The 27117-nt window shown below is 41.2% G+C and overlaps 2 protein-coding genes across 3 annotated transcripts in view; one reads left to right on the forward strand and one right to left on the reverse strand.

Moving 5' to 3' along the window:
• Positions 1 to 139, reverse strand: part of LOC137544822 (vacuolar protein-sorting-associated protein 36-like) — a 67816-nt gene extending 67677 nt beyond the window's left edge. Inside the window, exon 1 of the mRNA XM_068265915.1 lies at positions 23 to 139. Coding sequence (XP_068122016.1) covers positions 23 to 139 — 117 coding nt within the window. The remainder of the gene's footprint in view (positions 1 to 22) is intronic.
• A 292-nt stretch (positions 140 to 431) lies between these two features.
• LOC137543986 (phosphatidylinositol 3,4,5-trisphosphate 3-phosphatase TPTE2-like) lies at positions 432 to 26871 on the forward strand. 2 transcript variants are annotated; one of them, XM_068265042.1, is made up of 4 exons: positions 432 to 539; positions 18425 to 18520; positions 24890 to 24960; positions 25531 to 26871. In XM_068265042.1, exons 1-4 carry the CDS (start codon positions 471 to 473, stop codon positions 25631 to 25633), a joined length of 339 nt encoding a protein of 112 aa, XP_068121143.1. In that variant the 5' UTR covers positions 432 to 470; the 3' UTR covers positions 25634 to 26871. The 2 variants fall into 2 exon arrangements, with proteins under 2 accessions (XP_068121143.1, XP_068121144.1); XM_068265043.1 differs by having other exon boundaries at positions 432 to 524.
• Positions 26872 to 27117: the final 246 nt, after the last annotated feature.

The following is a 27117-nucleotide window of genomic DNA, read 5'->3' on the forward strand; positions in this document are numbered from 1 at the left end:
TACTCTGTGTACCGACCCTTGCCTGCCTCTTGACCTCGTTTCTGCTTAATCCCTCTGTACCACTGCCATCTGATATCTGTGTATGACTCGGCAGGTCTCTGACTTCGCTACTGTTTGATCCTTCCAATACGACTGACATCTGACTAATGTGTATGACCCTGCCTGTTATTTTGACTACGATTTTGCCTAGCCCTTCTGTACTTCAGTCATCTGCTCTCGTGATTGGCCCCGGCCTAACTCTGACTATGCTTTTCTCACTAGAACTGTGATTTGCACTAGTTACGTTAGATCTCTTCACGTATCAGCGTGATATGGGATGTGTGCTATTGGCCAACTACCATCTAATGGCTACGGGGGTCTAAAATATTTTTTATTTAATACGGTTGCTGTAACAATATCACTATGCAGTATTTTTTGTCTATACAGGAGTAGGAAAAAGCAATGGAAGTGACATAAGCGTCCAGATAATCATGAAGAAACAAGTTGTATTCCAGTGTGTTTGTGAAACACAAGAGAACTGCAAGGTAGCGTATGCCGAGGTCTGTAGCCACATCCATAAAACCGGAATATCAAGAGAGCAGGAGAGGAGAGTTTAATGATTTTACATATTTGTGGACCCCTGTAGATGGTGCCACACTGTCAGCCTTTCAATTTTGGGTACAGGATAGGTAGGGAATATCATTCTGCATACTATCCTCCTTTAGAAAAAGGATCTTTATAAACATGTCAGCCATCCTCCTGGGTTAGTTACACACTATTTTGGCGGCAACTGCTGTTCATTAAGTGTTTTTGAAAATAGAGACAACCTTGAGAATCTCCAATGAACAGATGGAATAGTCCAAAATCTGTCAGATTTGTCAGATTTCTACTGCCTACTATAAATGACCGAGACATAGGAACATACTGTATATAGAGCCTTTTTCTTTGGCCCAAATGTACATCTTATATGAATGTATATTATATTTTATAATGTTTTGTGATAGTGGTCCTTTAACTAGTAAAGCTAATAACTATGTTATCAATACAATATTAGATCAGGTAAACCATCAATATCAACCTGATATTGGTAATTCGCCTGCTTGCCACCAGTGGTGCTCAACACGACCATGTGATCTGATCACGGGTAACCCGTGATTACGGGCCGATTCACACAATCATGGGCTCGAAATCGGAATCCGTGATCAGCTACGATCACGGATTGCGGTTTCGAATGCATCTGTAATTTCATACGCATTCGACCCATAATCCCGGTTTATGGCCATAATCACGAGTCGTAATCTGTGATTACTTTAATAGTAATCACAAAGCCCCCGTACAGTATGGGGATGGGAAAGTTTGGGCAACTTTGTTAATTGTCATGTTTTTCCTGTATAAATTGTTGGTTGTTATGATAAAATATGTCAGTTAATTATATCATATAGGAGACACACGCAGTGATATTTGAGAAGTGAAATGAAGTTTATTGGATTTACAGAAAGTGCACAATAATTGTTTAACCTCAGCTCGTCCATTACCGCCAGAGGGTGCCGCTCAGGCCCTGCTGGGCCGATTTTGATAAAATAAAAAGCAGCACACGCAGCCGGCACTTTGCCAGCCGCGTGTGCTGCCTGATCGCCGCCGCTCTGCGGCGATCCGCCGCGAGTAGCGGCGAAAGAGGGTCCCCCAGCCGCCCGAGCCCTGCGCAGCCGGAACAAATAGTTCCGGCCAGCGCTAAGGGCTGGATCGGAGGCGGCTGTCGTCAGGACGTCGGCTGACGTCCATGACGTCACTCCGCTCGTCGCCATGGCGACGAGGAAAGCCAAACAAGGAAGGCTGCTCATTGCAGCCTTCCTTGTTACTTATGCTTGCCGGAGGCGATCGGAAGAACGCCTCCGGAGCGCCCTCTAGTGGGCTTTCATGCAGCCAACTTTCAGTTGGCTGCATGAAATAGTTTTTTTTAAATAAAAAAAAAACCCTCCCGCAGCCGCTCTGGCGATCTCAATAGAACGCCAGGGTGGTTAAGTAAAATTAGGCAGGTGCATAAATTTGGGCACTGTTGTCATTTTATTGATTCCAAAACCTTTAGAACTAATTATTGGAACTCAAATTGGCTTGGTAAGCTCAGTAACCCCTGACCTACATACACAGATGACTCAAATTATAAGAAAGAGTATTTAAGGGGATCAATTGTAATTTTCCCTCCTCTTTTAAATATCTCTGAAGAGTAGCAATATTGTTTACCATTATGGTTTAGGGGAAGGATACAGAAAGCTGTCTCAGAGATTTCAGCTGTCTGTTTCCACAGTTAGGAACATATTGAGGAAAGACCACAGTTTCAGTTCAAGTTAAGGCTCGAAGTGACAGACCAAGAAAAATCTTGGATAAACAGAAGCAACGAATGGTGAGAACAGTCAGAGTCAACCCATAGCCCAGCACCAAAGGCCTACAACATCATCTTGCTGAAGATGGAGTCACTGTGCATCATTCAACTATTCAGCGCACTTTACACAAGAAGATGCTGTATGCAGAGAAAGCCTTTTCTCCACCCACAGCACAGAGCAGCTTGAGGGTTGCTAAAGCACATTTGGATAAGCCAGCTTCATTTTGGAATAAGGTGCTGTGGACTGATGAAACTAAAAATTGAGTTATTTGGGCATAACAAGGGGCGTTATGCATGGAGGAAAACAACACAACATTTCAATCAAAACACCTGCTACCTACAGTCAAATATGGTGGAGGTTCCATGATGCTGTGGGGCTGTGTGGCCAGTGCAGGAACTGGGAATCTTGTAAAGTTGAGGGACACATGGATTCCACTCAGTATCAGCAGATTCTGTAGACCAATGTCCAGGAATTAGTGACAAAGCTGAAGCTGCGCCGGGCCTGGATCTTTCAACAACACAATAATCCTAAACACTGCTCAAAATCCACTAAGGCATTCATGCAGAGGAACAAGTACAACGTTCTGGAATGGCCATCTCATTCCCCAGACCTGAATATAATTGAAAATCTGTGGTGTGAGTTAAAGAGAGCTGTCCATGCTCGGAAGCCATCAAACCTGAATGAACTAGAGATGTTTTGTAAAGAGGAATGGTCCAAAATACCTTCAACCAGAATCCAGACTCTCATTGGAACCTACAGGAAGCGTTTAGAGGCTGTAATTTTTGCAAAAGTAGGATCTACTAAATAATGATATCATTTCTTCTTTGTGGTGCCCAAATTTATGCACCTGCCTAATTTTGTTTAAACAATTATTGCGCACTTTCTGTAAGTCCAATAAACTTAATTTCCCTTCTCAAATATCACTCTGTGTGTCTCCTATATGATATATTTAACTGACATGTTTTTATTGTAACAACCAACGATTTATACAGGAAAATTATGACAATTAACAAGGTTGTCCAAACTTTCGCATCCCACTGTACGTGCTGGAAACACCAAATTTAAAGAGGCTCGGGAGGGGGGACCCCACGTCACTTTTCTTTTTATGTTTCAATAATTTTTATTGAACAGTTTTTGAAAATTTTTAACAACATCAGACTTATAAATAAGTCTTATATATCTTACATAACATAATATATTACATATATAATCATATATAAAACAGAATCTCTTGGTATAGGTGTACAAAGTTAGTATACATACAAGCCTGGTTAAGCTATATTTCTACAACTCTATTTTGTATGCAGTCCAGAACACCATAGTACAATATTTTCCTTAAATGGACTCAGCTCAACCTGGGAAATGGGGGAATAAAACCACCCTACAGAGATCCCAGGGAGCCGAGCCATTTTTCTATAAACAGAGTGTCTAGCTGCCAATCTTATCCACCCCACTAGATGGTTGACCAGCAACCATCCAGAGGTTTCTAGGTTAGATTTTAGTGTGAATTAGGCAGCAGGACAGGTGAACTAGGCTACAAAAGATAACAACCTTATAAAATCTACAACATTGTTTTATACTAAACAGTATTCCTTATTATACTTTATTAATAAAGATAGTGAAAACTTAACATAACTTATTCTTCGTTTTTTTTTTTTCCATTATTATTCTCCATAAACTCAGTATTACAAGAAAACCTAAACCTGAATCATTTGTTAGTATTGTATCAGAGTGAGTTAGAACCAAAATAAGATTTCTATTTTATTTTTCTCGTTATCTCTATAAATATGAGAGGAAGAGAACAGAAGTCTTGCATCTATTTATCTCCATATCAGCATACCTTATGTTATTAATAATCAAAAATTTCCGTCTCTGGGTAGATTAAAGACCAGTACTCTATCTTTCTCATAAAGGGTTCAAGGACCCCTGTATTCATTGCCCATTTCTTTTCTGCCGATAGATTAAAATTGACTCTCTTAATGATTTCCTCAGCACCAGGTACATATTTAGTTTTCCAATTTTCAGCTAGTAGGGTTCTTATAGTTACAAAAATATGGTTGTATAGTATACGTTCTTTTGGTGGTATATCTATAATATCTAGATGTAATAGGGCCATTTTTGGTGGGATGTGGGATAGGCTTACTGGTAGTTTTTTTAATATTAGCTCAATTTCTTTCCACATTTTTTGTAGTTTGGGACATTCCCAGTAAATATGTTCCAAGGTGCCTTCATCTCCACATCCCCTCCAACATAAAGGTGAGACATTGGAGTCAAACTTGGAGATTTTACTCGGAGTCAGGTACCATCTCCATAGCATCTTAAGTAAATTCTCATGATGTGATATACAATGAGAAGCCTTTTTCAGAGATCTCATAGATTTCTCCCAATCTTCCCTTTCTATGTCTTCCTTGAAATATTGTTGCCATTTTGTGAGCTGCCATTGAGGTGAGCCTCCCTTATTTGTCAGCAGGGTTCTGTAAAATATTGCAGTACCTTTCAGATGCTGTTGGTCTGGGGATAGAAGTTTAGCTATGAGTGGAGGAAGTAATATTGGAGTGGGGAAGTGATATTTAAAAAATTTCTGAATTTTTAGATATTTATATTCTTCTGACCTTGGAATGTCATATTCTCGTACAATATCTTGAAATGCTTTCATCTTTGAGTCCTGGAGTAGTTTATCTACGGTCGTTATTCCTTTCTCTACCCAATTTTCTATAGAAATCTTTTTTATTACATTGTGGATATTACCCAATGGGATAGGTATTTGCTTGGTGGATATAGGATTCTTTGTGCATTTTTGAGTAAAATCCTTCCAAATCTTGATAGTATTAGCTGTAATGGGGTTGGGAATTTTTAATGTTGATTTCCACAGAAGTTTGGTTTCCAATAAACTTTTATAAGGGACAATAGGATGTTGTAATTGTTCTAGTGTTACCCATTGTTTGTTACTTTCAATCCAAATCTCTCTAGATTGCTCTAAAATAGTTGCTCTATAGTATAGACCAATATCTGGTACTCCAAGGCCCAAGTCAGAGGCATGTAAGGTTAGTATGTCATACGAGAATCTGGGTGATTTGTTACATATTACAAATTTGTTGATCATTTTTTGTATAGGGGTAAAGAATTTCTGGGGTACTTTAACAGGAAGGTTTCTAAATAAATATAATAGTCTAGGGAGGATCATCATTTTTACAGCTGCAACTCTCCCTAGCCATGAAAATTCTAATTTTGCTAATAGATCTAATTGGGTTTTAAGCCCATATATCCAGGGTTCATAATTTGTTTTATAAATTTGGCCAATGGTGGGTGTGATGTAGATACCTAAATATTTAAATGCTTTTTCTGTCCATGAGTATTGGGATATTTTTTTAAGAGAGTTTATTGAGTTGGTATCTAAATTACAGGGAAGGATCACAGTTTTATTTTTATTTAGTTTGTAATATGAGACCTCTGAAAAAAGGTTGAGCTCTAATTCTAAATTCCTTAATGATATTTTGGGATCCTGAAGATATAGCAATATGTCATCCGCATATAAACCTAACTTCGTCTCCTGATCTCCAATCTTGACTCCTTTTATTAATTTATTGTCTCTAATTTTTTGAGCAAGTGGCTCCAGTGTTAAGATAAAAATTGATGGTGATAAGGGGCAGCCTTGTCTTGTACCGTTAGTGATGTTGAATGGATCAGAAAGAGAGCCTGAAGAGATTACTCTAGCTGAAGGCTTGGTATAGAGGGCCATTATGGCTTGGTGTAAAAAACCATCACAACCAAATTTATTTAGTACAGTGGATAAATATGTCCAGTTTACTCTATCAAAGGCCTTCTCTGCGTCCAAAGAGACTAACAGAGAAGGCCTTTTATTACATTCTAGCTCATGTAGTATTGCCAAAACTTTTCTAGTAGCATCACTGGTCATTCTATTTCTAACGAATCCTACCTGATCTAAGTGAATTAGTTTCGGAATTAGGGGGTCTATTCTATTGGCTATTATTTTTGCATAAATTTTTAAATCGACATTTAATAAAGAGATGGGCCTGTAACTACTGGGATCAGTTAAATCTTTGTCTTCTTTTGGTATTAGTGAAATTACAGCTTCTAATGATTCTTTAGGGAAGGTACCTAATTTAGCTACTTCGTTATATAGATCTGTTAAGGGGGCTTTCAGCAGATTCATATGTTTCATATAATATTCACCTAGGAAACCATCTATACCTGGGGATTTATTTCTTTTAAAGAGGAGCTGTTAGGTATAGGGTCTCAGAGAAAATAAACACATATATCAGTAGCTAAAGATTGGCTGTACTTACATTACATATGCATTTCACTGTCCACGTTTGGATTTCACAGAATTTGTATATAGTATATGCAGAGATAGATGCTCCTGACAGCTCATGGCAGGCTCCATGTTTGTGAAGCCAAATGTGTCGTCATGTCCTGCCTGCTTCTGATCACAGATACACTCGTTCTTGAACAACACGGTGTGCAGTGAATATTAATGAGCCATGTGGCTAGGAACAATAGCTGACTCCTGCAGTGTAGTCTGCCCGGAGATTTATCAGTGCTTCGCTCTGGACTGATTACACAAGCTGCTGTACCGTCTCATTAGCAGCCGAGGGGAGGGCCCCAGAATGCTTTGCAGTTTAGCTGCGGCTTGCGTCTTTATGGGTCTATAACAGAGGTTAAGATAAGCACACATCAAAGGTAACTGAAATGTTTATCTTCACTAATGGCTTTTGAGCTTCCTTCTAAACTGTTTAACACAGGAGAATAGAGGTTTAAATTAGCTTCTGCAGCCTGACAGTTACTCTTTAAGGGATTTGATTGCTCTTTCAACCTCATTCATTTGGAAGGGGATATTAATTTGTTTTTTTTCAAATTCATCCAGTGTGGGAAGATCCACACTATCTAAGTACTTTTTAATTTCTATTTGAGTGGGTTGGTGTACTTCTGAATCTTGTTTCAGGTTGTATAGAGATTCATAATAGGTTGCCAAAGCATCTACAATTTCTTTTGGGTGATGCACTGTTAAATTTTTCTTTGGATGTTTTATTTTTTGAATTCTATGAGCTATTCTTCGTCCCTTAATCTTCCTTGCCATAATTTTACCGGCCTTATCCCTATCTGAGTACCAATTTTCTTTCATAATACATTGCCACTTATCATATTGGCAGTGTAGCATTTCACTAAGTTCCTTTCTCTTTTCTTCTACTTTAGGTATTAGGGTCACTTCCTTTTTATCGAATATGGCCTTCTCCGTAGTTTTGATTTCTTTTAAGATATTATTATATTTTTCCTTTCTTTTTTCTATGGAGCCTTGTTGTATAAATACTCCTCTTATAAATGCCTTATGGGCATTCCATATAGTAGCTTTCGATACGTCCTTACTATTGTTTAGCTCAAAGTATTCTTCTATTTTTTGTTTAATTTGTGGGGCTGATTGTTCTGAGTATAAGATATATTTATTCATTTTCCATGTATAAGTAGGGGGTGGGGAGCCTAACACTTGTAATTCAAATATTATAGGGGAATGATCTGACCACGTTCTTGTATTAATATTAATTTTTTTAATTAAAGGGAGTGTGAATTTATCTGTGAACAAGTAGTCTATTCTATTATAAGATTTGAAAACCGGTGAATAATGAGTGTAGTCAGTCTCTCCTGGATGCAGACATCTCCAGGCATCATATAACTCATGATTCATAAGGGTAGGTCGTAAGGTAGAGGGAAATTTTTTCTTCTGATATGAGCAATCTATCAATGGGTCAACTACTAAATTAAAATCACCTGTAATTAATAAATTACCTTTGGACATTTTATCAATTTTTTTAAATTTCTTGTTCAAAAATCTAATTTGGCCACTATTTGGGACATATATGTTGACTATTGTATACAGTTGAGTATCTATTTTCCCAACCAAAACAATCATTCTACCATCTTTGCTACTGAATGATTCTTGCAATTCAAATCCTATTGAATCTTTTATTGCTATACATACCCCTGCCTTTTTCTTTGTTTTTAGTGTAGAGTGAAATATAGTAGAAAACTGATATAATTTAAACTTGGCAGACCCCTCTTTATTAAGATGGGTCTCCTGCAAGCACATCACATCAGCTCCCTCGTCTTTACTTAGTTTTTGGGTCAGGTATCTCTTTCTGTGCGAGTTCAGCCCTCTCACATTTAGAGATACAATTTTAATGGTTCTGGACATACATACAAAAAATAATGCACTTACATTTGGTGGTAATCAAGGTTCTAATTGATGTGTTCATGGTATCTTGTTTAGTTTTCTTGGAGAAAATACAGTCATAAGCATATACTAAAAAGGTGGGAGAAAAAGAAGTTAATGCATGCAATACTGAAAAATGGGCCTTTTTGCGTATTTTTTTACGTCTCTGCGATAAGCAGTAAAAAGATTGTTGCAGGCTCAAAGATGGAAAAAATGACATATTTTTTGCTATAAAATATAAAATTTCAGTTAAATCAGTGAAATATGCATAAACAGGTATAAAGAATCTAAAAAGTCTAGATTTCGCAAAAATATTAGAAATAGTGTCCTCATCAAAAACAGTCCAACCTAGAGGAAAAAACATAAAAATTACAACAACAAAAACAACATAATATAAAACAAACAAGAAAAACTGATGACCTATCCAGGTCATAGCATCAGAAACTTAGCCCACAGCCGTGGGCTATATGTGTGAACAATTCTCCTCCTCCTCAAGATGGTATCCGGGAAGAATAAAAAGAAAGTATGGAGAAGAGTTCTCTGGGGGGGAAAGTTTGTGAAAAAAGAACACTGAGTATCCCATCATGTTTCAAGTGTCTTTTGCTTCGGCAACAGAGGATTTTCCAGCTTCCTCCTTGTCATCAGCTGCAGGAGTGGTGTCCATAGATTGGATATATGGTCTGTGCTTTGGAGCCGAGATCTGTATGTTCCAGTTCGCAATCTTGTCCAGGCCTTCTTGAGGTGTATGAAATATATATCTGGTTCCTTGTCTTGTTACTCTCAGTTTTGTGGGGAAGCCCCATGAGTATTCTATTTTGTTGGCTCTTAAAGTAGTGGTAACAGTAGAAAAAGCTCTTCTTGCTTTAAGAGTATTTTGTGACAAGTCTGAGTATAGGATTAGATCTTGGTATGGTTTAGGCAGTCTCTGGCCTTTTCTAGTAGTGTCCAAGAAAGCTTCTTTAATATGGTAGTAATGTACCCGCATGATCACATCTCTTGGTACATTTGGGCCTAGGTGAGCAGGCTTAGGCAGCCTGTGTACTCTGTCCACGATTCTATCAATGTCAGAAGATGTTGGCAGAGTTGTTTTTAACACGTCTCCCACATAGTCTCTAAGTTGACTTGTAGTTACATTTTCAGGAATTCCTCTCAACTTGATATTGTTTCTCCTATTTCTATCTTCCGCATCTGTCTGTTTTTCCTTTAGTTCCTTTACTTCCACAACTAAGGCTTCATGAGAGCCTACCAGCTCGTTGTATGCCACTGTAACCACCTTCAGTTTCTCTTCTAACCCCAAGACCCTTTTGTCTGTTTTAATGGCAATAGTTGTCATAGCTTCTGTCATTGCCTGCATGTCACATTGCCAAGCTGATCTAAAAGTTTGCATTAGACCCTTCATCATTGCTAGTGTGAGTGGCTGGTCAGTTTCAGGAATGTCAAGGAATGGGTCTGTATAGCTGGACGCTGGGGATGATGTAATTACAGCTTGGCCTGCCTTATTTCGTATATTTTCCGGATTTCGTATATTTTCCGGATTCCGTATATTTTCCGTATTATTTTCCGTATTATTTTCCGTATCGGCGGCATGCTTCAGCGGGCTTCTGCTTCTAAAAGCTGGGGACTCTGGGGTACTGAGGAAGGAGCTTCTGGGTGGCAAGGTGGAGTGGATGGGAGACATTTCGCCATGTCTGAGGGCATCATACCTTCCTGGATGTGCTGGAATCCGTGATGCTGCATCATGGTGTCCCCTGTCCTCATGGCGGGCGCCATCTTGCCCTTCTTCTTCAAAAAGATCAAGCAGTCTTCTTGGCCTTGGAGCATAAGTTTTCCTCCTGGGCTGCACTCTGGTCCACTCCGGGGAGTCTCTGTAACGATCCTCTGCCATTTTTAGCGGTGGATGGGTGCTGTGGAAGTCGCAGTGAGCCGCTTTGTCAGTGTCCTTTACAGAGCTGATGGATCAGGCAGCCACCATGCTCTGTAGCCACGCCCCCTCTCTCCACTTTTCTTTTTATTTCCCACATTCTGAACATACAAATACATTTATATACATGTTCATTGTACATTATCTGTCATTTTAGCGGTGACTTTGCTATACTTTTTTCCCCTCTAACTTTAAAATCGATTTCCTCAAAAGCTAGAAGGTCTTTTTGATTTTTTTCTCTCTTGTTCCCCGTGTTCTTCCTAACATAGCCTGCAAATCTGGTGTTTCTAGCACATAAGGGGGCTTTGCTATTAACTGCTAAAGTCGGCGGCATCGGAAACATTTCCCACATTCTGCACTATAACTTTAAAATCAGTTTTCCCAAAAACAGTAAGGTCTTTTTTAAAGATTTCCCACACTCTGAGCATAAAAAAACAACAAACATTTATATATATGTTAATAGTACAATATCTGTCATTTTAGCACAGTGGCTTTGCTACACTTTACTTTTTTTCCCGCTAACTTTAAAATCAATATCCTCAAAAACTATAAGGTTATTTTGAATTGTTTTTCCTCTTGTTACCAATGTTCTTCTTAACATACCCTGAAAATTTGGTGTTTCTAGCACGTATTGGGGCTTTGCTATCAACCGTTAAAGTAATCACAAATTCCAACTCATGATTACGGATGTAATGCGTAATTATGACTCGAAATCACATTCAAATTCGGAACTTCGATTCTATCCGTAATCACGATCACTGCAATCCAGAAGTGGGTGGAGCCGTGATTGAAATCACTTGAATCCGCAATTTGTTGTATACGAGCAATCCTGCTTGCCATCTTGCACCTCTTGATATTTAGTAAGAACTCAGAACCAGTGCTGGGCCGAAATTACGCATTAGCGTAATTACGCATCGTAATTCACTACAAATGCACCGTAAGCGTTACGTGTAAGGTTACGGTATTACGCGTAATTAATTACGCGTAGACCGTAGGGTTACGTTTTACGCGTAACAAATTACGCGTAAGACAGTAAACTCCCATTGAAATTACACAGTCTGCCGTAATCGCGTAATATTACGCTCCCGTATAATATAAAAAAGCCGCCGACTTTAAGGGTTAATAGCAAAGCCCCCTTAAGTGCTAAGAGCCTCAAATTTGGAGAATATATTAACCTCCTTGGCGGTAATCCCGAGCTGAGCTCGGGGTATGCCGCCGGAGGTCGCCGCTCAGGCCCTGCTGGGCCGATTTGAGTTCTGAAAAAAGCAGCACACGCAGCCGGCACTTTGCCAGCCGCGTGTGCTGCCCGATCGCCGCCGCTCCGCGGCGATCCGCCGCGTGCAGCGGCGAAAGAGGGTCCCCCCAGCCGCCCGAGCCCAGCGCAGCCGGAACAAACAGTTCCGGCCGGCGCTAGGGGCTGGATCGGGCGGCTCTGACGTCAGGACGTCGACTGACGTCCATGACGTCACTCCGCTCGTCGCCATGGCGACGAGGAAAGCGAAACAAGATAGGCCGCTCATTGCGGCCTATCTTGTTACTTTCGATTGCCGGAGGTGATCGAAAGTACGCTTCCGGAGCGCCCTCTAGTGGGCTTTCATGCAGCCAACTGAAAGTTGGCTGCATGAAATATTTTTTTTTTAATTTAAAAAAAACCCTCCCGCAGCCTCCCTGGCAAAATAATTAAACCGCCAGGGAGGTTAAGGAGATCAGAAGGAATAAGAGGAAACATTTTTTTTTCAAAAAGACCTTATAGTTTTTGAGAAAATCGATGTTAAAGTTTCAAAGGAAAAATATATACATTTAAAAACCCGCCGACTTTAACGGTTAATAGCAAAGCCTGCTTAAAATTTAGGAACACCAAATTCACAGGGTATATTAAGGGGATCATTGGGAAGAAGAGGAAAAAAATTTTTTCAAAAAGACCTTATAGTTTTTGAGAAAATCGATTTTTAAGTTTCAAGGGCGAAAATGTCTTTTAAATGCGGAAAATGTCAGTTTTTTTTGCACAGGTAACAATAGTGTTTTATTTTCATAGATTCCCCCAAGTGGGAAGAGTTTTACTTACTTCGTTCTGAGTGTGGGAAATATAAAAAAAAAACGACGTGGGGTCCCCCCTCCCAGACCTCTTTAACCCCTTGTCCCCCATGCAGACTGGGATAGCCAGAATGCGGAGCACCGGCCGCGTGGGGCTCCGCACCCTGACTATACCAGCCCGCATGGTCCATGGATTGGGGGGTCTCGGAAGGGGAGGGGCAGCCAAGCTTTCGCCTCCCCCTCCGAGCCCTTGTCCAATCCAAGGACAAGGGGCTCTTCTCCACCTCCGATGGGCGGTGGAGGTGGAGGCCGCGATTTCCTGGGGAGGGGTTCATGGTGGCATCTGGGAGTCCCCTTTAAAAAGGGGTCCCCCAGATGCCCACCCCCCTCCCAGGAGAAATGAGTATAGAGGTACTTGTACCCCTTACCCATTTCCTTTAAGAGTTAAAAGTAAATAAACACACAAACACATAGAAAAAGTATTTTAATTGAACAAAAAACATAACCACGAAAAAAGTCCTTTAATATTCTTAATTAACCATTAATACTTACCTGTCCCTTTAAAAGCCAGTTCCCACGCAATATCCTCGGAAATATACTAATCAGTTACAATGTAACAAAGTTATTACAATGTAACAACTTTGTTACATTGTAACTACGCCGCACCCGACGTCACTCACCGCCGCCGCCGCCGCCGCGTCTGTGCTGCAGGACCCGACAGAGCTCTGAGATATAGCTCAGAGCTCTCTAAGCATCTTTGTATTTGGGCTCCAAGGAGCCCCATTGGTCCTTAGCAGACCAATGGGGTTCCTTCTGATTTGAAGGAACCCCATTGGTCTGCTAAGGACCAATGGGGCTCCTTGGAGCCCAAATACAAAGATGCTTTCGAGAGCTCTGAGCTAATATAGCTCAGAGCTCTGTCGGGTGAAGGGACGCTAAGTCCCCGCCGGCTCCGCTGCCCTCCCCGCCTCTCCCACATGTCACCTATATACATGCTGGCACCCATGGGTGCCAGCATGTATATGAGTGACAGGTGTGGGCGGAGTGGACGGCGGGAGCCGGCGGGGACTAGCGTGTATGCGGCGGCCGGCGGGTGAGCGGCGAGTGACGTCGGGTGCGGTGGTGTTACAATGTAACAAAGTTGTTACATTGTAATAACTTTGTTACATTGTAACTGATTAGTATATTTCCGAGGATATTGCGTGGGAACTGGCTTTTAAAGGGACAGGTAAGTATTAATGGTTAATTAAGAATATTAAAGGACTTTTTTCGTGGTTATGTTTTTTGTTCAATTAAAATACTTTTTCTATGTGTTTGTGTGTTTATTTACTTTTAACTCTTAAAGGAAATGGGTAAGAGGTACAAGTACCTCTATACTCATTTCTCCTGGGAGGGGGGTGGGCATCTGGGGGACCCCTTTTTAAAGGGGACTCCCAGATGCCACCATGAACCCCTCCCCAGGAAATCGCGGCCTCCACCTCCACCGCCCATCGGAGGTGGAGAAGAGCCCCTTGTCCTTGGATTGGACAAGGGCTCGGAGGGGGAGGGGAAAGCTTGGCTGCCCCTCCCCTTCCAAAACCCCCCAATCCATGGACCATGCGGGCTGGTATAGTCAGGGTGCGGAGCCCCACGCGGCCGGTGCTCCGCATTCTGGCTATCCCAGTCTGCATGGGGGACAAGGGGTTAAAGAGGTCTGGGAGGGGGGACCCCACGTCGTTTTTTTTTTATATTTCCCACACTCAGAACGAAGTAAGTAAAACTCTTCCCACTTGGGGGAATCTATGAAAATAAAACACTATTGTTACCTGTGCAAAAAAAACTGACATTTTCCGCATTTAAAAGACATTTTCGCCCTTGAAACTTAACAATCGATTTTCTCAAAAACTATAAGGTCTTTTTGAAAAAAAATTTTTTACTCTTATTCCCACTGATCCCCTTAATATACCCTGTGAATTTGGTGTTCCTAAATTTTAAGCAGGCTTTGCTATTAACCGTTAAAGTCGGCGGGTTTTTAAATGTATATATTTTTCCTTTGAAACTTTAACATCGATTTTCTCAAAAACTATAAGGTCTTTTTGAAAAAAAAATTTTTCCTCTTATTCCTTCTGATCTCCTTAATATATTCTCCAAATTTGAGGCTCTTAGCACTTAAGGGGGCTTTGCTATTAACCCTTAAAGTCGGCGGCTACCTAACATTGATCCATGCGTCAACTTTTCCGCTTGGCATGACCTTACGCATTAATTGCTAGTAGGTTTTTACGCGTAAGCCTATAACGTAATAACCTGAATTACGGTATACTTACGCGTAATTGCGTAAGTGCTATGCGTAATTATAGACATGTACCGAAATTGAATGTCTATGCCGTAAGCGTAATTTCGTAATGCGTAATAGCGTAAAATTACGCGTAATGATCCGTAAGCGTAGCTTTCTCCATTACGACCAGCACTGCTCAGAACACAGAGATGTAATATAATACTATTCACACCACTGCTAGTGCTACCAGTAGCTGTGTATTGTTTATTGCAGTGCAAATATAATGAAGCTGTTTGTTGAATATTATTATTATTATTTTATTATTTTTTATTTATATAGCGCCAACATCTTCCGTAGCGCTGTACAAAGTACAAACAAATAATGGGGAACAAATATACATACGAAATACAAGAATACTGATGCTCTTCCCCAACCCCCATCCTCCCTCCACTTAGAGGACAACTGAAGTAAGACAGATATGTAAACTGCCATATTTATTTCCTTTTAGGCAACACTAGTTGCCTGGCTGTCCTGCTGATCCTCTGCTGATGCCTTTAGCTATAGACCCTGAACAAGCATGCAGCAGATCAGGTGTTTCTGACATTATTGTCAGACCTGACAAGATTAGCTGCATGCTTGTTTCTGGTGTTATTCAGACATTAACATGGCCTGACATATCATTGCTATGCTGATGACACCCAGCTATATTTGTCATTCAAACCTGGCGTCACAGACCCTACTCCACAAATAAACTCATGCTTAGCTGAGCTTCAGGAGTGGATGAATATTAATTGGCTAAAACTTAATGCTGACAAAACTGAGGTTCTTGTTATCGAGGGCCAGGGCTCAACAGCAAAGCAGCCCCAGTCTCAACCAACACCGCTAAGGATAGGGAGCTCAGACCTGAACAACTCAGACTGTGTGCGCAGCCTGGGAGTACTGATTGATGGGAAATTAAGCTTCAGGAATCAAATCTCAGCTGTTGTGAAACATTCCTTCTTTCACCTAAGGAATATTGCAAAGATTAAACACCTAATTCCTTCAGAGGATCTTCCAACCCTAGTTCATGCCTTCGTCACATCAAGGTTAGACTACTGCAACGTCCTCTACACAGGCCTGCATAAGAAAGACTTACGCTGCCTGCAATTAGTACAGAATGCCGACGCAAGGCTGCGAGCCAACCCCTCCATTGCCACATAACACCAACCCTGAGCTCACTCCACTGGCTAACAATAAAATGGAGAATTCTGTTTAAGATTGGCTTACTGACATTCAAATCCTTGCACAATTTGGGCCCTGGATACCTAAAGGACTTGTTGCAACTGCATCACACCCCCCACAATCTTAGATCAAAAGGACGTAACACCATGGTCACCCCCAGAGTCCACCTCAAAACCTTTGGAGACAGAGCCTTTTGTCATGCTGCCCCTACACTTTGGAACTCCCTGCCACACCCAATCAGGACAGCTCCATCCCTGGAAGCATTTAAGTCTAAACTGAAAACCTACCTCTTTAGTCTGGCATTCATGAACATCTGACTATCTCCTCTGTAACACAACCCAGCCTGCAACCCTGTATTAATCTGAAACACAACTATGTGCTTTGAGTCCTATGGGAGAAAAGCGCTTTACAAATGTTATTGTATTATTGTATTGTATTATTACTGTAGCCAAATAGATCAGTAGGGCTGCCAGGCAACTGGTATTGTTTAAAAGGGAATAAATATGGCAGCCTCCATATTCTTCTCACTTCAACATTCCTTTAATGCTCCTGGCCACTCCATTAAAGAATGGCCTTTCCAAATCAATTTTCAACAATCATTACATTATTATTATTACGAGGTAAAATTTGTAAAAAAAAAAAAGTTCAGTACCTGCGTTTATTCTGTATCCACAGAGAACGCCACCCACACCCTTCGTTTACTTCCGACGGGTCCCCCACTCTGTCCTAGAACCCCAGTCGGCTCCCAACCCCACCGACCGGGTCGGGCTCTCATTCCACAGGTAAAATGGCCGCCGGAGCTTGCCGTGGCTGCGCATAGACGCATGTGCGGCTGCGCAGCTCTAGGGCTCTTCCAGCCACGTCCTTGCTACAGGCTGTCTCCTGTGCGTGGATCGGAGGCGGAGGCCCTAGAGCTGCGCAGCCGCACTTGCATCTATGCGCAGCCACGGCAAGCTCAGGAGGCCATTTTACCTGTGGATTGAGAGCCCAACCCAAGCGGTGGGGTCGGGAGCCGACCGGGGGTCTGGCACAGAGCGGGGGACCCGGCGGAAGTAAACCGAGGGCGCGTATGGCGTCCTCCGTGGATACAGAATAAACGCAGGTACTGAACTTTTTTTTACAAATTTCACCTCTTAAGTCCTTTAAATAAAAATGTATGATGGCCTTTAAGGTGGAGATACTGTGGTCTTTTTGATGTTGTTTTTTTACAAGCAGTAGAGTGTTGTACCATGTTAGCCATCAGGCTAACAAAGGCTTATTAGCCGAAAGCATACTTTGTGGTTTTTTTTACCTCTAAGTTAGCCAATATATGGTATCATCCTGATTACAGACTTCCTGATGTTGTCTTTTTGTGATATTTTTTAAAATCAATATCGTAAAACAGTTGAATACCTTTTATTAGTACGGTAAGACACATGGGCCCATATGCCATTAACTTTTTCTCCTGAGTTTTCTCATGGGCGATATTTTCACACCGTGCCATAAAATGCTTTTAAAACCACCAGCAAGCAAGAAAATTCCCAAAATAATTTTGATAGTACGTTTTTAACAACTTTATCAATAGTAAAATGCTTAAAAGGTATTTTAACGAGAATAGGAAAATTATCGCCTAGGAGAAAAAGTTAATTGCATATGGGCCATGGTCCTAATATTTGTATTTTTGGGTTTGAATAAATATACATATGTTAGGGCACCCCTTAGCATCCCTTGGTGCCTTAACTAAAGTTTGACTACATTAGCCACATGCTTGTTTCAGGAGTATGATTCAAGCATTGCAGAAGCCAACATGGCAAGTAGGACAAACCACTTTTTGCATGGTTTAAAAGGAATTAAATATGGCAGCCTCCATTCAGGGTCACTTTAAGGCTTCTTTCAGACGTGCTTCTCAGGCAGTTTAGTGTCCCATCTGCCGCCCACGACCACCATTCAGGTGCTATTAAAATGCAGCAGAATGGCAGTGGTCTTAACCCAGGCATGGGCAAACTTGGCCCTCCAGCTGTTAAGGAACTACAAGTCCCACAATGCATTTGCCTTAATGAGTCATGACTGTGGCTGTAAGACTCCTGCAATGCATTGTGGGACTTGTAGTTCCTTAACAGCTGAAGGGCCAAGTTTGCCCATGCCTGTCTTAACCTCACGTGTGTCAGCGTTTTACCCAGCAGCAAAATATTGCGCCTGTGCGCAGCTGTGGCTGTGCTCGGATGTGACTCCATGGGGGGCTGCCTGTTCAATTGCTTGCTACCAAGTGCTAGCAACTCCCTTGCGAGAGATCAGCTGACAGGCGGTGAATTCATTGCCTTCAGCTGCCCATATGAAAGCGACCTAACTTCTGTAGCCTCATCGGATATTGCTAATTCTATCGTATGCTATGTGCATGTTTAACAAACCTTCACATTTTTTTCACGCAGTTGTTCTATGATGCTGGAAACAATTCGGTAGTGATTAGTTTGGAAGCTTGTCCGGTTATCAGTGGAGACATTAAGATCAGATTTGAATCTAGTGCCGTAAGTAGTTATACATTGATCTGTGCTATGATGAATGCTATATTAATCATGCTGTCATCTAAAGTGTAAAACTGATATAAAGGAAAGCCGGACTGTATAATTGTCCCCAGACTAGTTTCAGGGAGGCCTGTCCCAATTACTATAAAGTGTTATTATTCTTTAGTATTCATACAGCGCCGACGTGTTCCATAGCGCTGTACAGAGTATATTATCTTGTCATTTAACTGTCCTTCAGAGGGGCTCACAATCTTATCTCTACCATAGCTATATGTCTATGTATGTATTGTGTATATCGTTTATAATAATAATAATCTCACTGATATTATAAATGCGAAAGTTTGGATGTTTGTTACCTAGTCACGCAACAATGACTGAACGGATTTGAATGAAATTTGGCACACATAGTACATTACCTGGAATAACATATAGGATACTTTTTATTCCCATAACCAAAAAGTGGGTGGAGACTATATACAAATTTCACTGGGAACATGCAAACTGCAGCCATTCTTACACTGTTAATGGCAGGGTTCTCAAACTTTGCACAGTTGGTCACTGGGTGACTGGGATAAATATTCAGAAAAGTGGGTGGAGCCTACAAAAGCCAATCAAAATTAACCTATTGATTTTCAAGGAGAATATTTAATTGCTGCCATTCTTGTTCTGTTAATGGCACAAGTCTCAAACCTGGTACAGTTGGTCATTGGGTGACTGGGGTTCACATTCAGAAAAGGGGGTGGAGCCACAGCCAATCAGATTTGTTTCATTTCAATGCAAATTATTGATGCCAAAGACTGCAAAGCTCACAAACTTGGTCATTGGCAGGGGCGCAGCTAAGGTTTTGGTGGCCCCAAGCAGTCCATAACTTGAGGTTAGATAGGTAGATGCCCCCAGTATAGGTTAGATAGGTAGGTGCCCCCAGTATAGGTTAGATAGGTAGGTGCCCCCAGTATAGGTTAGATAGGTAGGTACTCCTCAGTATAGGTTAGATAGCTAGATGCCCCCAGTATAGGTTAGATAGGTAGGAACCCCTCAGTATAGGTTAGATAGGTAGATGCCCCTAATATAGGTTAGATAGGTAGGTGTCTCCAGCAATAGGGGCGAGGAGAGCGGGCAAAGCGAAGTTTCAACTCTCCTGCCTTGATTCTGCACGCAGCCTCTATCTTCTTCCTGTCCCGGTGTCTGTTGCATCCTGCCCCCTGTGATCCAATGCAGTTACGTCATCACAGGGGGCGCTGTTAATATAGCGACAGATGCCGCACGCCGGGACAGGATGAAGATAGAGGCTGTGTGCAGGATCGAGGCAGGTGAGTTGAAACTTTGCTCTGTCTGCTCCCCCCGCCACTGCGCACACCCTCCTGCTGCCCCGCCGCCAGCAGCAGAGCGAGGCCCCCCTTTGTGTGAGGCCCCAAGCGGGGGGCGTGGCTCGCCTGTATGCTGGCGGCGCTCCTGGTCATTGGGTAATTGAGTAATTGTGTGTTAGGGTTAGAAAAAGTGGGTGCAGCCAACACCAGCCAAATACATACCCGGGCAACGCCAGGTCATCAGTGGGCAGAGACAAATACAAATTTCACTGGGAAAATGTCAACTGCAGCCATTCTTACACTGTTTATGGCAGGGTTCTCAAAGTTTGCAAAGTTGGTCACTGGGTAACTGGGATTAATGTTCAGAAAAGTGGGTGGAGCCTACAAAAGCCAATCAATAAGTATCAAACCCCTGCTGGAAGCAGTTCAAGCCGTAGTGGGGTCAGTTTGTATTTGGTGGTGCCCTGATTCCCTTTGTCTGGATTTGGTCCCAGTTCAGGCTATAAACTTTCCATCTTCATACTGCAGAGAGTGCAAATTTAAAAAGAAAGAATGCCAATGGTTGTATTAAAAAGAAACGTGGTAACTGCATGAGGGGACAGTCATCCAATCAGAAATCGGCTTTCATCAACTCATAGAGCAACATGTAAAAATCTGGTTTATAACAGTTATACAGTACATACACTATGGCAAAAAACAATGGATTCTAGCACCTTTCTTTTGATAAGAGAAAAGAATTCCTACGGTATTACAAATGATCAGCGAGATGCAAAGTTTTCGAACTTGATGAAACTTCTGTTGCAGTTTGTATGCAGATCAATCCATGTTGCCAACATGGATTGGTCCAGTATCAATATGCACATAAATTGCAACAAAATGTGCATCAAGCTGGAAGCATTTGCAATCCATGCTGATTGATCCAAGATCTCTAACGCTTAAAGTGAACCCAAGGTGAAAATAAACCGATGAGATAAACAATTATGTAAACAATTATATTTAATCTCCTACTCCTAAAAATGACTTTTTATGATATCTCATGGTTTTCTTTTACATTTAAATATTTACAAAGTTGGTTGAATGTTTTACTGTCTCTACGCAGTGGCAGCCTATTAAGTGTCCCAGAGTTAGAATAAGGTCACACATTCATGTATTTTATCTCTCCTTGCACTCAGAAGTTGCATTCTGTCAGGTCAACTTTAATGGCTGTAATTTGCTTATCAGTGATGTTTACTATATACCCGACAAAGTACCAACAAGATGGAAACTGTAACTTGCATGCCCAAAAATTAACTCTTTCAGGCAGCAAAATAAAACAAGTAAAGCAGCCTGGTTATTAGGAAGTTTTGTACTATACATACACATGTTTATCTCATAATGTCACATATCACCTCGAGTACACTTTAAGCCTTCAATTAGGGACTAAGTGAGTCTCTGCACAGTGGAGAACTTTTTAAATAAAGAGTTGATCCATGTGCAAAGGATTCTGGTTGTTATTGGAATGTTTATTTTGCTGTGATTCTTTCCTATCACTAGGGCAGAGGATTCTCCACTCTCAGTAGTCACTCGGCGTCACATAATGTCAGTTTACATCACACCGTGCAATGTACCTACCAAGACAGTATAAACAGCATTTTTTTCATTAACTTGCTTCATCATCCTGCTGGGGGAAGAGGGGGACCTAGAAGTAGTTTCTTATTCTAAAGCCAGTATGGAGGAAGCATATCCTGCTATCTCATTCAGAACAATTGTCCTGATTGGTGGCTGGGGGTTAAGTAGAATCTAGCCCAGGCATGAGCAAACTTGGCCCTCCAGCTATTAAGGAACTACAAGTCCCACAATGCATTGCAGAAGTCTGACAGCCACAGTCATGACTCATAAAGGCAAATGCATTGTGGGATTTGTAGTTCCGTAACAGTTGGAGGGCCGAGTTTGCCCATGCCTGAGCTAGCCTCATGACGGGGGGGAGGGGGGGGGAGCAGTGCAGAGGCATAGCTAGGGCTGTTTAGCTACCCATAGAAAAGTGGCCTTATATAAGAAGTGGAGCCTCCATTGATTGAACTTTTCCACAGAACCCATTTGCATCACTTAGACAATATCTTCCCATCACTATCCTTAATTGTCTCCCACATGCGCGTGAATGATAAGAGACAATGGCCTCAATTCACTAAGCAGTTTAGACTAGTCTACTGATGGTTTTCAGTCTACTGATGGTTTGCTGTAATGTTATAGACCTGGTCTAAAACATCCGGTAATTAGGTCGGTAAAGCAGGGGAATGATCAAAAGATGCAATTCACAAAGGCAAACAAGGAGTAACCACGCCCACTTTTTCTGGCAGAGATTAGACCAGCTGATTTCTGTCAGTAAAGTAATTCTCTGAGGTATTTTAGATGTGAGGATGGAACCTTTTGAATGAATTATGCAGGAGTTTAATTGTATCCAGAGGAGAGCTCATCAGAGGAGAAGGTTGTCAGTCATAGCTACTCATTTGTGAATTGCATCTTTTGATCATTTCCACTGCTTTACTGACCTAATTACCGAAGGTTTAGAGCAGGTCTAAAACATTTGGTAATTATTGGTGAATTCCCTCTTGATGCAACTGATTTACACCAAACCATCAGTAGACTAGTTTAAACTACTTAGAGAATTGAGGCCAATGTCAAGTATGTAAGATCACATTTTTAAAAAGTTCGCCTGGATACTGGCCTGATAGCAGCAACATAGCACAGTGGGTGAAACACTAGGCTGTACTGAAGCTTGCTCTCACATCGGTCCACTAGCACAGAGAGATCAGTGGGCCTGCACACTAAACCCAACTAACTAGTGTAAAAATGTCTGTGGCTCAGTTTGCACTGGGTCCGCTCTACAATGAACCAGCATCAGACAAATATGGATGGGATGAAGCTGGAAATTATTTCCCGTGGGCCCACACCAATCCATTTTAATGGGTCCACTTTTTCACAGACCATCCCAGTAGGAAGGATTTTTCTAGACAGGTGCTTTGAGGACATTTATCTTCTGCTGCACAATTGCAGAGAATCTTGTAGTAGGCCACATGGAGTGGGACAGCAGTATAATGCTCCTGCTTGGGTCCGTTGTAGTGGGACCTGAGCTTGTGACCACTTGTGAAATGGTACAGAGTCTCTTGGGCTATTAGACCAGTTCACAAGAAAAAAAAAAGTTATTTCACATTTTAATCTACCCAAAGGGCCATCTCCTAGCAACCGGACTGGAAGTCCTGAGTGCTGGGGGCGGGGGAGCTGACGCAAGCCTGGCCTCCTTCGGCACAATTTTTAAGAGAAACTCCGACCAAGAATTGAACTTTATCCCAATCAGTAGCTGATACCCCCTTTTACATGAGAAATCTATTCCTTTTCACAAACAGACCATCAGGGGGAGCTGTATGACTGATATTGTGGTGAAACCCCTCCCACAAAGAAATTCCGAGTACGTACTCTTGGCAGTTTCCTGTCTGTGAACCTTGCTGCATTGTGGGAAATAGCTGTTTACAGCTGTTTCCAACTGCCAAAACAGCAAGCAGCAGCTACATCACCTGCCAGCAGTAAAAATGTCACCATGTGATAAATGTCAGAATATAAATCAGTGATTTAAAATATTTTACAATGGGCAAACATTGACTAAATCATTTATACATAATTATTGTAAAAATGAAGCACTTTTTTATTACATTATTTTCACTGGAGTTCCTCTTTGTCAGCAGTTCTGAACCTAGTTGGGCATGTCACATTGTACACTTAATACAATGAGTACATAAACTGGATTTAACATCTCGATACATCTTTCTTTACTTTGTAAAGAATTCATTATTGGTTACCACACCGTTCTTCAGCACCAGCAGCCCGAATGGCTGCAATTAACGGCTTAACACTCCTCAGTCTGACAGAAACGTTGGCAAGTACAGGTATACAGGTGTGTACATCAGCAATCTTCATCACCTCAGCAAAGGAAAGCGAGAATATGAAGATCAGTTCAGGTATTGGCAGTGCATTGCATTGCATTCATGAGATAGTCCTAGTGAATAACTCATGTTTATCTTAAGAATACTCTAAATGTTACACTAAGAGAAACTACAGCATAAATGAAGTGGAGCTAAGTAAAAAGAAGATGCACTAAAGGAGAAGACGTAACCCCCTGAAACTATGTAAGCTGTTATATACCAGCTTCCCAAGCATTCATTAGCAATGTCACCCCCGGTGGGTGTGTCCCAACAACACATCACCTCATAGGACCTTGCTATTGGCTCCTTTGGTCATGTGGTTGAAAAGACACTGCGCTGCCGTAAATGTGGCTAACCCTATATGGAACTTCCTTCCGTCATACCACGAAACAATGTTATGTGTTCCCGCTTGGTTTGTTTACATTTTTGCCAGCCTAAAATGCCTGGGTGTCTGGGCACCTAGCAGATAAGCTGCTTTGTGGCCTTCATGAAACATAAGCAAAATGTTCCAATACACCCTCAGAATTATGGTCTCTTTTAATGTATTTAAAGAGGCACTTCAGCCTAAACAAACATACTGACATTTAGTTAAATTAGTTATGTTATTTAAAATAGATAGTTGATATAATCTCTTACCCACCCTGTTTTAAAAAAACAGGAAATGTTTGGGATTTCATGGGGCAGCCATCTTTTTGGGTGAAAGGAGGTGACAGGGAGCATGAGAAACAGTTCCAACTGTCCTGTGTCCTGATCACCCCTTCCAGCTGCTAGGCAACGAGAGCAACAACATTAGAAATCCCATCATGCTTTGCACAGCATCAGGGGAAAAATGCCCAGGCAGTTTTCTTTGATGGGGCGTCGCATAGCTTCAGTACAGCTAAAAATTAGGCTTTGGTAAGAAAAACAAAATTCTGATGTTGTGAAACTGTTAAAGAAACACCAAGCCTTTTCAGTGCTGCTGAGTAGATTTTTAGTCTGGAGGTTCGCTTTAAAGACGTACTCTGTATATACAGTTTTCTTGCTGTTTAAAATAAATGAGGGATTTTGTATTGCAAGAAACAATTCTCTAACAGCGTCATTGTTACAAATTTTCATCTCTTATCACTTAGGGTCTACCAAAAGGCTACGACGACTGTCCATTCTATTTCTGGTTCAATACTTCATTTGTAGAAAACAACAAGTAAGTGTTTGACATGCATTGTAGGTGTTTATTGTGCTTTGCCTGGTTGCAGCCAATGCTAACTGAATGCATATTCATAAGTATTTATATAGTGCAGACATCTCCCCCAGCTCATAATCTAATCCCTACCATAGACATGTCCATCATAATCTAGAGTCAGTTTAGGGGGAAGCCAGTTAGCTTATCTGTATGATTTTGGGAGGAAAGCAAATAATTTAGCAGTACCATTAAAGCTCTTTTAATGCATAGTAAACGGAGAGGTAGCCACAGAGGGGGATTAAGAAGCAAAGAAGGGGACAGAGAGGCACAGAGGGGGGAACAAAGACATTGAAGGGGGCATACAGGGAGACAGAGAGGCACAGAAGGGGCCTAGAGGCAGAGAAAGAGACACTGGAGGCAAAGGGGGGCACATAGGAGACACAGGGGATAGAGGTGAAACAGTGTTCCGACTTAATAACGAATTCAGGTTAAGAATAAACCTATAGTCCCTATCTCTGTATCATAGGATTTTTTTCAGTTTCGTATTATAAGGGAAAGTACAATAATACTGATTATCAATATTAATTTTAGGCTGTATCTATCGAAAAATGAGCTGGACAATCCGCACAAAGAGAAGTCTGGAAAACTCTATACTGAAAACTTTGCAGTGGAAATAAACTTTGAGTCTGCGTAGACTTTGACACTTCAGGCACACAAATTGTGTGTGACCATCTGACCCTCACTGTGACATGGACCAAAGAGTCCAAAGGATTTCTATGTGCCATATTTTTTTATTGTTATAAACTGTTTTATATTGGTGTTTATATGTATATACTAACATTGTAATTATGATATAGGCATATGTACTTACCATATACACTCGACTATAAGTCTAGAAATTTAGGTCTGACTCACTAAATAAAAGTATAGGGTTCGACTTATACATGACTCACGAGCAACACTGAGCACACTAATGTGCGTAATGTAATGTACGGGCCTGGAGGAGTTATTGGCTGCACTTAAAGAGGAGCTGTCAGCCATACTATCTCAGAAAAAAAACACATATGTAAGTAGATAAACACTTGCTCTACATACATAACATATGTATTGCACTGTCCATGTTTTTATTTTAGTGATTTTTTTATAGTAAAAAAAAAAAAATCATTCTTAGGGTTCTCCATTTTAACTGTGTCTATCTTGAAGCCAATCCTGTTGTAATTTCCTCCCTTACTCTCCTCTACCTGATTGTGTATGCATAGCCCGCCCTCCTCCCAGTCTTCAGGCACTCCCACCCAGCTCTGCAATAGAAAGTGCATTGCCTCAGCATGAGAAATATTGGCCAATCAGAGAGGACCAGAGGTGTGGGAGGGGAAAACAGGAGGCAAAGAGGCTTCAGCCAATCAGGCTGCATTAGTTAAGTCTGAGGGGAAAGTAAAGAAGCAAAAAAAAGACAACCCAGCATGCCCTGCAACTTCCTTTGTGTGGCAGATATACCAAATAAGAGTCAGGTAAACTGTGGAATGATCATTTATCAACAAAAACAGTAATAGTGATTTTTAACTTTTGGATTGCCTGGTTAGCATCCTTATTGATTGTTTACCAGATAAAAATAAAGAATTCATTTTTTTTATTTTATGCCCAACAGTTACACTTTAAGGGTCAGGAGGGGTTAATGGCTGCAATACTGTATGCAGTGCAGTCATTAATCCCTCCTGGTCCCCAAGTGCAGCTGTTAATGCTTCCTGGTCCCCAAGTGCAACTATTAACTTTGCTGGGTAGACTTATGCTTGAGTCAATCAAATATTCCAGCTTAAGAGGGTCAAATATTTGAGTCGACTTTATACACGAGGTTGACTTATATTCGAGGATATATGGGTATTTCTTTTTTCATCAGTAAACTGGAAAAAAATAAAAACTGTACTTTGTCATTTATTTTGCTATGAATATTGACTTTCTTATTTTTAAATAATTCTAAGGCTGGCCAGACACGTATTGATTTTTCCACTTGATTTCTTTCCAGCACATGCGATTTGATTATTTTGATCAAATTAGTGGGTCATCTGTTACCCTTATGTACCCGATCAATTTATTTTTGTTTGTACATGTTGGAAAATCTAATTGCAACGGAGTGGGGTAGGAGAAGTAGGGGTTCCGTGGCGCCTACTGGAGGAGGTGCAC

This window comes from Hyperolius riggenbachi, chromosome 2 (genome assembly GCF_040937935.1).
Source record: "Hyperolius riggenbachi isolate aHypRig1 chromosome 2, aHypRig1.pri, whole genome shotgun sequence".
Taxonomy (NCBI): domain Eukaryota; kingdom Metazoa; phylum Chordata; class Amphibia; order Anura; family Hyperoliidae; genus Hyperolius; species Hyperolius riggenbachi.

Coding starts and splice junctions, on each gene's coding strand:
- LOC137543986 (XM_068265042.1), top strand. CDS start 471: ATGAAGAAACAAGTTGTATTCCAGTGTGTTTGTGAAACACAAGAGAAC. Junction 540..18,424: donor GCAAGGTAGCGTATGCCGAG/GTCTGTAGCCAC, acceptor TTTTTCACGCAG/TTGTTCTATGATGCTGGAAA. Junction 18,521..24,889: donor TCAGATTTGAATCTAGTGCC/GTAAGTAGTTAT, acceptor CTTATCACTTAG/GGTCTACCAAAAGGCTACGA.